Consider the following 13,422-nt stretch of genomic DNA (forward strand, 5'->3'; position numbering starts at 1 on the left):
AACTGGATAATTATCGTTATTCTATTATGGCTATTCGGATTATACATGGTAAGGAAAAAGTATGGAAACCTTTAAAAATCTCGAAAGATATAAGTTTTATAGAAGTGTTCTAGAGAAACGTTATACCTCATCTACAATAGAAGTCATAGAGTCGTAAGTCGTACAAATTGACTAATCGCGGTCGATTATTTTTCTCTTACCGGACTATGATTGGTCAATTTCTACGACTTACGACTCTACGATTTCTATTGTAGACGAGGTATTATAGGGCCAGACTTCTGCATAACGCATAATACATAATACATAAGAGAATAAACCAATTAGTTTTCTTCATTTCCCTCCTCAGGACAAAAATGAAGAACTCTGATTGGTTGATTCTCTTATACGTTGTGTATTATGCGTTATGCGGAAGTCTGTGCTCTAGCCCTAAAGGCCTATCCAGACAAACTTGCATAAGCGCGTAACGCATATGCATAAGGAAATTGACTAATCATATGTTTAATACAAAAAATATTTTTTTACTACACGGATCATAATTGGTCAATTTCCTTATGCATATGCGTTACGCGCTTATGCAAGTTTGTCTGGATAGGCCTTAAGCCATCCTTCTGCTCTCGTGACAGCGCAGGCGTATGAAGCCGTGGTTGTCTTTCTCCTGAGTTGAAACGCGTTCCGAAGTCAACAAAAAATGGATGCACAAACCTATTAGGCTTGGTCTACAATACCGTGTCGTAAGTTGTAAGCCGTAAGAATTGGCGAATCACAGTCAATTATTACAAAAATAATCGGTTATAATTGGTCAGATCTTACGGCTTACAGCTTACAACACCTATTGTAAACCAGGCCTTAGATCACGAGTGTACATAGTTGTATAGAAAGCGTTTCACATAAAGCTCGGTTAAAAGAAACCCATATGACCTCTGTTCTTTTTCTCTTTGGTCTTAATGAAGAAGTATCGTCAGAATATCTGGAATTGTCTGGAATTGTCTGAAATGTTCGTTTTTGTGTATTTATACGTGGTGTTAAATTCTATATATTTATAAAATATATAATATTAAATTTTTCGCCATTTATAATATTTCAATATTGTTGACATGCTTATGCGATAAATTTATGTGAAAAAAAACATAATAAGCTTACTAATTAATTTGAATAACAACGTGATAAAAGACGTTTTTGTGTTACAAAGTGATCTCAAAAAATAAAATGGATTTTAACGATTTGTTGTCCGTCGCACAGAAGAACAAAGCTCAGAAGCAGGTTAAGTTACATTTTTGTCTTCTTCATTATGGGTAACAAAAGATATCTTGTTCATGTACATATAGCATTATTACAACTTAGTTTTTAGACATATTCAGATTGAACGTATTATAACCTTAATAATTAACAAATTAATATTGCATTTTTTCATCAACAGTTAAAGGCTGTGTTGTAATAATTACTGCTAATACTCACAATTTTTAGTATAAGTAACATGATCAGTAGATTTTCAGTATTAATAATTAATATTGGAACACAGCAGGATTATTAGATGTGTTATTAGATTCCAAAACACTGAATATATTTTTAGGTGTAATATAAGATGTAATAAATATTCTATAATTAAATTTAATATGTTGGAATTTTTCAAAAACAAATCTTATTGGACCATCAATTACTTTCTGAACCATAAAAAAGAATGTTCAGACTGTTTTGAAATAATTGTACGAACACTTAAATATATATTTAATTAGAAAATATTTAAATCTAACTAACTAAACTATCTAAACTAACATTATAGATAGCACTACAGATATACATATCATATTGATAGATTTATATATATGTATGATGTTAAAAAAAATGGTTCAAAGCTTTAATACTCACAAAGCTTTAATACTCACAAAATAAAGGAAAAAATTCTAATAAACATAGATTAGAAAATTAATATTGTTGGAATCATGAGCAATTATTTATTTTAATTAAAGCAAGTGACTTACTTGCTTCTGGTATACAGCCATATATAAAATATATTTCTGCTATTTGTTGATTAGAATAATACAATGATATGCTTATTGTGTTCTGAAAACTTTGTGATAACTTTCTACAAATATTTACTATTTATAAGGATATATGACTAACAATTATTTGATAAAGCATATGTATAAATAGGAAGAAAATAAATATCTGTTTATGTTCCAAACAAGAGCCATATACCAAAGAGTCTTTTTTTTAAAGATTCTTTTAAGATTCCTTTAAAGCATGGTATTCTTTATTGATAAATGACATAGATAAATTATATCAGAGAATACAAAAATATCAGAAGTAAGTTACTTGCTTTAATTAAAATAAATAATTGTTCATGACTAATAATATTAATTTCTTGACACATGTTTATTAAGATTTTCTTCATCCATTTTTTTATGAAAACTATCTATCCTTAAAGTTCTGAAGCTATTTTTTTAAACATTCTGTATAATATGTATATTTATGTGTTTGTCTGATATATACAGGATGTTCCATTTTAAAAAACACCTCAATAATTCTTCAACGAAGCATTTTCAGCCAAAATGTTTCAGACAAAAGTTATGATTTCAAGGAGGACATAAAACAACTATACCATTTTGTTTATAAATGGCACCACTTTTGAGATATTTACTGATCATTATACATACTTTTCTTAAATGGAAATCCTAACTTTTTATTAGATCATCTTTCTATCAATTAATTTAATCAATTAAACAATTTTTGTCTGAAACATTTTTTTATTTGTCTAATATTTTTTGAGATATTTAAGGAACACTTGATAACTTCTTCAATATTTAACTTACGATATCTCGCTAACTATTTGGGAGAAAAAGTGGTACTAGACTTTTTTGCTCTACTTGGTCTCAAGAATATATTGTTACATAGTGCCCTGACTTTCATTAATTTGATGATTTTGAAATTTTCGAAAGTCAATAAGTTAACAAAAGTCAAGGCGCTATTATAACAATATATTCTTGAGATTAAATAGAGCAGAAAAGTCCAGTACTATTTTTTTTCCAACAAATAGTGAGATATCGTGAGTTAAATATTGAAAAAGTTATCAATTTTTCTTTAAATATCTCAAACAATATTAGGCAAATAAAAAAGTGTTTCAGACAAAAGCTGTTTAAATTAATTGGTAGAAAAAGGCAGTGTAATAAAAAATTAGGGTTTTCATTTAAGAAAAGTAATGATCAGTGAATATCTCAAAAGTGGTGCCATTTGTAAACAAAATAGTATAGTTGTTTTATATCCCCCTTGAAATTATACAACTTTTGTCCAAAATATGTTTGCTGAAAATGCTTCGTTGAATAATTACCGAGGTATGTTTTTGAAAAATGGGACACCCTGTATATATATATATAATGTGCATGAGCAGGCATGTATCATGTGCACATGCGTGTGTACGTGTATGTTTATAGATTTCTTCTTTTTATAAGAAATTTTAGTTATATTTTAATATTTAATGCTAATATGTGAAATTTATAGTTAATATTACTGGTTAATGTTATGGTGAATGTTTACATTAACTAAAGCTATCTCTGATGAGTTTGAGCTTGACATATATCATTAAGGTTTTGTCCTTGAGTAGTATTCAAAAGGTGTTAGTTGTCATTCATTTTTTTTTAAAAGTTACTAAAAAAAGAAGATTATATTAGTTATATTTATTATCAAGCATATATAGTAGAGTAATAACTTGATATATGCTGTCATAGTCAATGTTTTAAGTTGTAACAATAAAAAGGTTGGCAATTGTGAAGAATATAGGCCTCCTCATCAATTTCGCTGAAAATTGTATATTTTGGTGCGAAGAACGCGAATTTGAAAGAAAAAAGGGTAATTATTTAGAAGATCTCAGATCAAGATTTAGAAGGGCCTCACCTTGGATTTCGTTCAAACTCACCTATCTTATGTATTATGACGTGTTAAATCATGTGTCTGTCTTTGTCTAAGTTGAAGGAAAGACAAAGATAAACATATGATTTAACTATCAGTTAACTGACCAAGGAGTTGGAACAACCGACCCTAAAAGGAACAGACCATCAGTCTCTGCATTACTGACATGACAGATTTCCTAACCTCGTTGTATCATTTTTTATTATTTTATAACTTTAGATCTGTTTGAGAGCGATACTTTTTCTTTCAAAATCGTGTTCTACACATCAAAATACACAATTGTGCAAAGTTTCAGCAAAATTGGTGAGAAGACCCATATTCTTCACAATTACCATATTATTTTTTAAACAGGCTATACCATGTTATCAAACAAAATTTGCACCATTGAAGAAACAGACCAAACAATCTAAAGCTCTCTCAGAAAATATTAAAAGGTTTTTAGCTCGTAAAGAAGAAGAAGAGAAACAGAAAGCTTTGGAAGAGAAAAGAAAAAAAGAGGTAATCTTATGGGAAATTCTTAATGAAAATATTGTAACATTATATATTTGTGTGTGTATGTTTCTTATATTATAATAGATCTTATATTTGCAATTATTTTATTTTTTTACTTTTGATTTACAGAACCTTCTAGCATTGCGAGATCGCAAAGCTCAAAGTCGGATAAACAAACACTTGAAAGTATGTAAATCAGCAAATAAGTCAGTGCTTGCAGATGCAATTGATAATGACAATACAGCTATTACTATAACAGGTAACACTATATGACTTTATATAGATAGATAATTTATTTGTCTTCTAGAAAAACTTTGTTACCTTCATATGACAGATAATAATACCTTCATATGATAGATTAAGTATAGTTTTAATCTGTCTTATATTTTTTTATTCATAATATATATAAAATAAAATATATAATCAATTATATTCTTTAATGAAATATAAAATTGAAGTTCCAAACATATGCAAGCAAATTACAGTTTACTTTTATTTTATTTATTTATAATTGCATTATTTTCTTTGGCGATATAAACAAATTTGTTTATATATATTTTTTTGCTAAATCGTTACATGTTAAAATGTAAAATTATCAGATATCAAAACAAATTATAGAATGGCAAAGTAAAAAACTACAACATTGTAGTAAATTCAAAGTGCAAAGTAGAAAATAGATATATACTGATACAAGTGATAGAATAAATAAGCAGTTTATTGCAATAAATTTATTTATTAAAGCAGTTTATTAAAATAAATAAGCAATTTATTTGCATGTTATTATCAGCTTAATAAAAGAGAAAAAGTCTTATCCATAATGGGCAATATTTTTGCCCACAGGTTATTATATACAAGAGATACAATGAATAAATTAACCATCATCTCAAATCGGGGCAGAACAATTTCATGGATTTGCATCATGGAAGATACTAAGGTATTAATTAAGGCCAGCGATTTAATTTTAGAGTAGTTTAGAGGGTTCATAAGTATGCAATATCTGCTCAATTTATTCGTGAATTTTGTTCAAAATGATACAGAAAGAGTTATATTATTTATACCTATTATTTATACCTATTTATTTATTACCTATGATATTAATGCAAATCTATGCATGATATTTTATTGCATAATACATTTTTTGCTAATACTTTTAAAATAAGTTTTATCCTCTACATATGGTTATAGTTATGTTCTCTTATTCTATTTTTAGAATTGTCTAAAACAAATGGAATAAAAAGACAATTTCAATAAATTGTTTATTATTTTGTTTATCATTTAATATTTTTATCTGCTCTTTTATCATATGTTAATTTTTGTTAATAATGAAAGTATATCATTTGATGTTTATAACGAACACAAAAATATTTATTGCAATTCATTGCACGTTATATGATATTACTAGACATTATATTTTTAACAGTAAAGTATAACATACCATTTTTCTACATGTCTTACATATCAGTTGTTTACTCAACTACATTGTCATAAATCATTTCTTGTTAGAGTAATAGAAACAAGGAATTGGAATTTTATTCTTATGTAATTATAAAATGAATTCTCATGCTTGATGTTTGGAACTTTATTTTTATATAATTATTAAATGTGATATATTATTAATTAGAGTAATATATCCTACATAAAATAATAAATCTTATACACAGGTCCATCTCAGCCAGATGAGGATGATTATGGATATGTATCACAGGAAGCTGCTGCACTTTATACTCAATTAATGAATAAATATAATAAACTACCTCCAGAGAAACCTATATTTAGCAACAATGAAAAAAGAACAGTAAATGATATTGCATCTACGAAGGTATAATAATATTATATTATATAAAAAAATTTTAAGAAAATATTTTTTAAATATTTTTTTATTTTTGTGTAATATTAAGTGGGTATTTTATTTGAATAAATGTTAGTTAATATATAGGATATCTAATAATTAATGATATAATACTTAGAGTGTAGATAGAGCACGTCAGACTGGACAGAAAAATTCTCTATTTGCAGAATTGCAGCATAATTAATAAATATGAAATGAAATATAACAAATGAGTACGTACTATACAGTAGAAAGGACTTTATAGGCAAGGGCCTTATTCAAATTACCTCAAATCTGTTAGCATAATCTTTTGCTAAAAACGTGTGTATGACGCAGGTTGTATATTTCTATAGTTCAGCATTATATACTATCTACTATTACTAGGAAATTATCAACAAATTAAAGGCATTAAATGTGCTCTATCTACGCACAAGCATTATATTATTAATTATCAAACATCATGTAAATATATGATCCAGAATTGAGGACTTTGAGTTCTCACCACAGCTATACTGGATAATAACGTTAAAGACGAAAATGATACGTTAAAACTTCTTGCATGTCATTTCTGAATAAAAAATATTTATATGAAAGAATATTTCAGATCATACTTTAATATACTTAGAGCATACTTGCAAAATATGTTCTGAACATTATATTTTTCCTTTGAAAGTCAATCAACAATCATAAAATGATTGTAATATAAGATTGGTCATACGATTGCGCATGCACACGACTATGCCTCATATTAGTCATTTTATAGTTGTCATGTTCGCAATATTATTTCGTTTTTTTTTTGTTATCCGAAGTGCACCATTGCTTTGAAACGAGTCAAGAAATCTAGGCTATCTGATAAAACCAGTTTTACTGCATCATACTAATTCATTAATTTTTCTTTTAATCTCAAGCCTTATCGTAATTTTTTGCGAAATAGTAAAGAACTTTCCTGTTCATTTTGATTGAATTTACATACAGCATTAACTTATTGGATAGTTTGTATAGAGAATATTTTTATTGTCGAATAATTTTACTTGCTTGCTAAAATTTAAATTATTGCTCCTAACATTCAGCAGTAGCTTTTATTATCTCAGCTAGTTATGAATTTATAATCTTCAATATCTTCTTTTAGAATTCTCTTTGATGGAATTATTTTTATTTTTTATTATTAATTTAATATAGTTCAACTGCCGAAAGGTTTTTTAGTGAGAAGATAACATTCGACATTTTTTCATCTTTAACTTGGGTATAAATACTGAATATTAATATATATTATATGTTATTTCAGGATAGGTTAAAACAAGCTTTTAAACAACAAGAACTTGGTGGGACTGATGGACATAGGCGAAAAAGAAAAATAACTTCTTTGAATGTAAGAGAATCTGAAACAGATGAAAAACTGGAAACAAAAAAAGTCAAAGAAGAAGAGAAGAATGAGAAGCCTAAGATAAAGAAAAAATTACAGCCACCTCCTATAGATTTTGCAGAACTTTTAAAGCTTGCAGAAAAAAAGCAACATGAACCAGTGTTAGTAGAAGTTAAACCAAAAGTTGAAGAATTAAGACCAATGACAAAACGTCAACAGCAAGAATATATGAGAGAAAAAGAAAGAAAGGAACAACGTGAGAAAAATTCAGAGACAAATAAAAAATTAAGCACTATAAGCACACCTAGTAAACCTATTAAAACACAATCGAATAAGATTCCCAAAACTATTCAGAAACCTATAACATCAAACACTAACATACCGGATAAAAGTATCTTAAGAACTGCATTAACTGTCTCTAAAAAAATTAATAGCAAACCCAATGGTAAGCATAGCTTAGAGAAAACTGACTCAAGCAAAAGTCCATTGAAGAATGACTTATTAGAAGAAAGAAAGAAATTAGAAGCCGAGAGAAAACAATTGGAAGAAATGCGTCGTGTTATCGAAGAAGAAAGAAAAAAATTAGCGCAAAGTCAAAATAAGCAGGAGGATAGCAAATCTCAAGTAAAGTCTTCTAATAAAGTACTGTCTAAATCTAAAGTTGCAGATAAACAGGTATCATGTAAGGATGTTAAACCACGGCAGTTTCCACTAGTAGACTTGAAACTACATTCATCGCTAATTAATGATAAACCAAAACAATTTCCATCATCTGATATTAGGTCCATGAAAAATAAGCAGATTGTTAAGAAACCATCTGCATCTAATAAACGTAAGTTCACTTATAAAATCAAATATATCTGAAATATACTTAATTACTTTAAAATATACTAATTAATAAAATTATTAAGACATTCGAATCAAGAAAAGAACAAATAAGGCCGTTCTTATAAGAGCCAATTTTATCGAATATAAGAATAAATTTTATCGAATATTTAATTATAAATATTAAATTAATTGTAGTTTTATCAAACGTTGAATATTGAATAGTATTCTTTAAGAATTAACCAAATATTTTAATCATTATGCCAGTGGTAAAAAATACAAAAAGAGTTTACATTAAAACTATTTGCAGGATAAAAAGTCAATTCTTAACATACATATGTGATCACTACATAGTTGTAGCTCATACATGTGTTGAAAAAAGTCTGAACATAAAGTTTAGCATGTATGTTGCACTATTAAGCAATTTCATCCTCCTATATTTAAATTGCATTTAACATCTAGCAATAACTCTTACTAAGCTCTCTTATTTTGATTGTTTATCCTCAAAAACTTCACAAATTTTTTGTATTGTGCATTTAAAATTTATAGGACGTATGTATGACGACGATGAAGAAGAATATGACTCAGATATGAACGATTTCATAGATGATGGGCCAGAGGAAGATAATGAAGATTATAGTAAATATATCAGTGAAATATTTGGTTATGATAAAAGCAAATATAGGCAAATTGATGATGAGGATGATGCTGCCATAGAAAGTAATTTTGCACAACAGTTAAAAGAAGAATATGTATCTACGAAAATAGGTATTTATGAATGATAACTAATAATATTTAATATTCATAAGTAATTAATTGATAACTTAATTCAATATAACAATACATTAGTAAAATACTTTAATGTTAAATAATTGACAACTTGATGTGTGTGTAATAATTTTGTTACTAATAAATTATTAATAAATAATAATTGATATAATAGCGTAACCAATGATATTAAAATTTATTTGAATATGCTAGCAAACTATTATCTGTTATATATAGTCATAAATTATTTTATACAATTTTATATTATGATACTGAATTAATATAAAATTAAATTCTTTTCTTTGCAGGAATTATGGAAGATTTAGAAGACATGCGTATAGAAGCCTTGGAGAAGAAGAGGAAAGAAGAAGAAAAAAAAGCTCTTTTAAAAAAGAAGATTGGGAAATAATAATATTTACTCTTACCTTGTTTATTGATTGTTAAAAAAATATATTCATTTATTTAGAAGAAAAATTGTTTCCCAACAAGTGTTTTGTACAAATAACAAATATATATTACATTTTCATCACAGACAACTCATTGTGTTGAATACAAAAGTTTTTTCAGTTTATAATGCAATCAGTACACAAATTTCTTTTTCCAAATGACAGAATGATGATTTTGGTGTATTAATATTCTTACCGATATATCACTTGAAGAGGGTAATCCATGTAACTGGTTCAAAAAATCGATTTCTTTTTTTCATAAATCAGTAGTAAAACATCTCGAAAATATATTCTCAAGGTTATAGAGTGAAATTCGAAATCCTACGGATGGCTAGTGAACGTTACGCACATAGCATAGACTGCGTTCCGTTTCACGCATTATGCGCGCATTTTCTACAGTATACGTAACATGAACTATATATAAATGTGCGCATATGCGTGAAACGGAACGCGACCATAGTATATCTAGGCTGCGTTCCGATATTCACTGCTAGTACTGAAAATACATATTTTGCGTCACGTATACTATAGATTTTTAGAATATAGGGTGCGTTCTGTTTCACGCATTGCGCGCATTTTTTATAGTATGCGTGACATAAATTATAGATAAATGCGCGCATATGCGTGAAACGGAACGTACCCATAGATTTTTAGAACCAACACGCACGGTGTTGGTTCGCGATCTCGCCGCACGAGGCCTCCAAAGTCAACGCTGGATTTGTCTCTGGCTCCTGTAAACCCTTAACGGCCCTGACTCTATGGCTTGTCCAAGACGTAATATTTCCAAAGTCAATTCAGAACTTGCTTTTAGTTCTTGTAGACTTTTAAGATTTAACGTAAGTTTAGTATATATTTTTATACTCATTAATATTTATCTATTTACATATATAAATAATTTTAATATTTCAGCATAATGAGTATCACGAAGTATACAAAAGTGTTGGGAGTTTTTAATGTCACAACGCGAATATTCAGCCGACGGTATTTATTTACAAATACAAAGATCAATATAACACATTATGATACTTTGAGGAGATATTGTTCATTCTTTTCACAAAAGGTAAACTAAAATTTCTTTAGCCAATTTCTGATTGTTATTGTATGCATAAAATTTGTAACATCAAATATACTAATCTTAATAATTAGCAGATACAACTTAAAGAAATAAATACAGTAACTCGAGGTTATGCTTCAAATGGAAGAAATAAATATAACAAAATTGTAGGATCTTGGTTACTCACATGTGGCGGTATGGTTTTTATAGCTGTTACTTTAGGTATATTTATTTATTATATATTTTATTCTTATATTTGTTTCATTGTGAAAATTATCTTAGAAAAAACTTATGGCAAATAGAATTTTAAATGTAATGGTTCCTGTAATTTAATATATTGCCATTCAAGTAAAATACAGTTTTACTATATAATAGATATTATAGAATTGACAAAAATAAAATATGTTTATTAAATATTAAAAGAAATAGTTTATTCTTTCATATATATATTTAGGTGGTATAACAAGACTTACAGAATCAGGTTTATCTATGGTTACCTGGAATTTGTTGGGAGAAAAGATGCCTCTTAATGAAACACAGTGGTTTTCAGAATTTGACCGTTACAAGCAATTTCCTGAATATAAAATGTAAGAAATAATATATGTAGTATTAATATGTGAACTAGCATGTATATATATACACACACATATATTATTAATGAACCTGTCTATAGAAGCAACCAGAATATGACATTGGAGGAATTCAAACGTATTTGGTGGATGGAATATTTACATAGAATGTGGGGACGTTTAATTGGTGCTGTATTTATAGTTCCAGCATCATGGTTTTGGTTTAGGGGTATGCTAAATAGCAGAATGAAAAAACAAGTTCTTATCTTAGGCTCATTAATCGGCCTGCAAGGATTTTTAGGATGGTATATGGTTAAATCTGGTCTAGAAGATCGTTTTACAGAACTTACTGATATACCACGAGTTTCACAATACCGGTTAGCTGCGCATCTCGGATTGGCATTGCTTATATATAGTGGATTTCTTTACAATGCACTAGATTATTTGATACCTGCTCAAAGACCAGCTATTGATCCTTCTATCAAAGTTGTAAATAATACAAAAAAAGCAATAAAGAGATTTAAAAGATTGATTTATACAACAAAAGGATTCATTTTTATCACTGCCTTATCAGGCGCTCTTGTAGCTGGAATGGATGCTGGTTTAATTTATAATACTTTCCCAAAAATGGCAGATAAATGGATACCTGATGACATATTTGCCATATCTCCTATATTGAAGAATTTTACAGAGAATCCAACTACTCTTCAGTTTGACCACAGGATTCTGGTGAGTCAAAACATATAGTCACCCAGCACATTATATATTTTTTCACATGCATATTTCTCTCTTTCACATGCAGGGAGTTACTACCATAGTATTAATAACTTGTCTGAGTATTGTGTCACATAGACACAAACTTCCTGGTCGAGGAAGACAAGCAATAGCTGCGTTACTTTGCACTGGTTATCTTCAAATATTTTTAGGTATATCAACTTTGTTATATCATGTTCCTACAGCATTAGCTACATCTCATCAGTCTGGTAGCCTTTTTCTTTTAAGTACTATAATTTGGTTATGTCACGAATTGAAGTATTTAGGAAAATTTGCTAAATAAGTTTATAATATATATATATATATATATACACACCAATATATAATAAATTATATATATATATATATATAGTAAAATATTTAATAATTTATAATATTAAACATGTTTTTCTACAAATGTTTATATAAATATAGTTTATCTAAAAAATTGTCATCTATACTTAAGATATGTTACTATTTGTATCTCTTCTGTTATCATACAATCCTGTTCATATAATAATTAAAGTATTAGGATGCAAAGTTTTTGCTCATTATTTTTATATCATATGTTTTATTTCACAGTACATTATATTATAATAATTATATTAATTATTGTAATTAGCAATTTTCAGGAACTATTGTATACATAACTTAATTTTCTCTACATAATATGTATATTATCAAATATGTATAATATCAAATAATTATTTTGCTTTTTCATATAATTGGTATTCATTCTTTGTTTACAAGAGATGACAATCTTAAAAAATATTAATATGTGAAATGTAATATATTTTATATAGTATTGTTATTTTACTATTCTCCAGAATAAAACTCCAGTAGAACTTAATATCGTTCGACCGAAGTATCTTTTGTAAACTATGTTTACAAAAGTATGTTTAAATATGTTTAAATATATACTATAATATAATTAAATTATGTTTAAATATATTTAACATGTGTATTTTTAGATATAATTTATCATACATTCACGCATATACATATATATATATATATATACACGTTTTCTTAATCTCTTTCAAAAAATCTTACTATATGGCAGTTATCCTATTATCACTAATTATTTCTCAAGTTTAAAGTACTTTGCATGTGCATTGGTCTGATATATTATTAATATTATCATTAATAGTATATAGTATCATTAATATTATGTACCATTTTTACTTAAATAATTAAAATTATATTCATCATTGCAACAATTTTATTTTGTTTAAATGGGAGTTATTTTTCTTCTTATTTTTGACATCAGAATTTTGCTTACTATTGAATTGAGTTTTAATATTAACAAAAACTATATATCTTAATATATTTTATATCAGATATAAAAACGAAAATGCAACCATAAGACACGACCAAATTCATACTGACATCAGACAATTCATAAAAATGAGTGTACATAT

The 13,422-nt window shown here is 27.4% G+C and overlaps 2 protein-coding genes across 4 annotated transcripts; both read left to right on the top strand.

The window, feature by feature from the left end:
* Nucleotides 1-1,058: 1,058 nt before the first annotated feature.
* Nucleotides 1,059-9,708, top strand: LOC105185806 (protein SPT2 homolog). Its single transcript, XM_011145584.2, has 7 exons — nt 1,059-1,260; nt 4,255-4,401; nt 4,525-4,654; nt 6,057-6,214; nt 7,509-8,418; nt 8,961-9,179; nt 9,488-9,708. Exons 1-7 carry the CDS (start codon nt 1,207-1,209, stop codon nt 9,586-9,588), a joined length of 1,719 nt encoding a protein of 572 aa, XP_011143886.1. The 5' UTR covers nt 1,059-1,206; the 3' UTR covers nt 9,589-9,708.
* A 569-nt stretch (nt 9,709-10,277) lies between these two features.
* On the top strand, nt 10,278-12,334 carry LOC105185807 (cytochrome c oxidase assembly protein COX15 homolog). 3 transcript variants are annotated; one of them, XM_019842650.2, is made up of 6 exons: nt 10,278-10,461; nt 10,535-10,685; nt 10,772-10,874; nt 11,134-11,266; nt 11,353-11,977; nt 12,051-12,334. In XM_019842650.2, the coding sequence occupies exons 2-6, from the start codon at nt 10,539-10,541 to the stop codon at nt 12,303-12,305; spliced, it is 1,263 nt and encodes a 420-aa protein (XP_019698209.1). In that variant the 5' UTR covers nt 10,278-10,461; nt 10,535-10,538; the 3' UTR covers nt 12,306-12,334. The 3 variants fall into 3 exon arrangements, with proteins under 3 accessions (XP_019698209.1, XP_011143887.1, XP_011143889.1); XM_011145585.3 differs by having other exon boundaries at nt 10,279-10,461; nt 10,772-10,901; XM_011145587.3 differs by having other exon boundaries at nt 10,279-10,461; nt 10,775-10,901; nt 12,051-12,305.
* Nucleotides 12,335-13,422: the final 1,088 nt, after the last annotated feature.

Source organism: Harpegnathos saltator, unplaced genomic scaffold (assembly GCF_003227715.2).
Source record: "Harpegnathos saltator strain DR-91 unplaced genomic scaffold, Hsal_v8.6 scaffold160, whole genome shotgun sequence".
Classification (NCBI taxonomy): domain Eukaryota; kingdom Metazoa; phylum Arthropoda; class Insecta; order Hymenoptera; family Formicidae; genus Harpegnathos; species Harpegnathos saltator.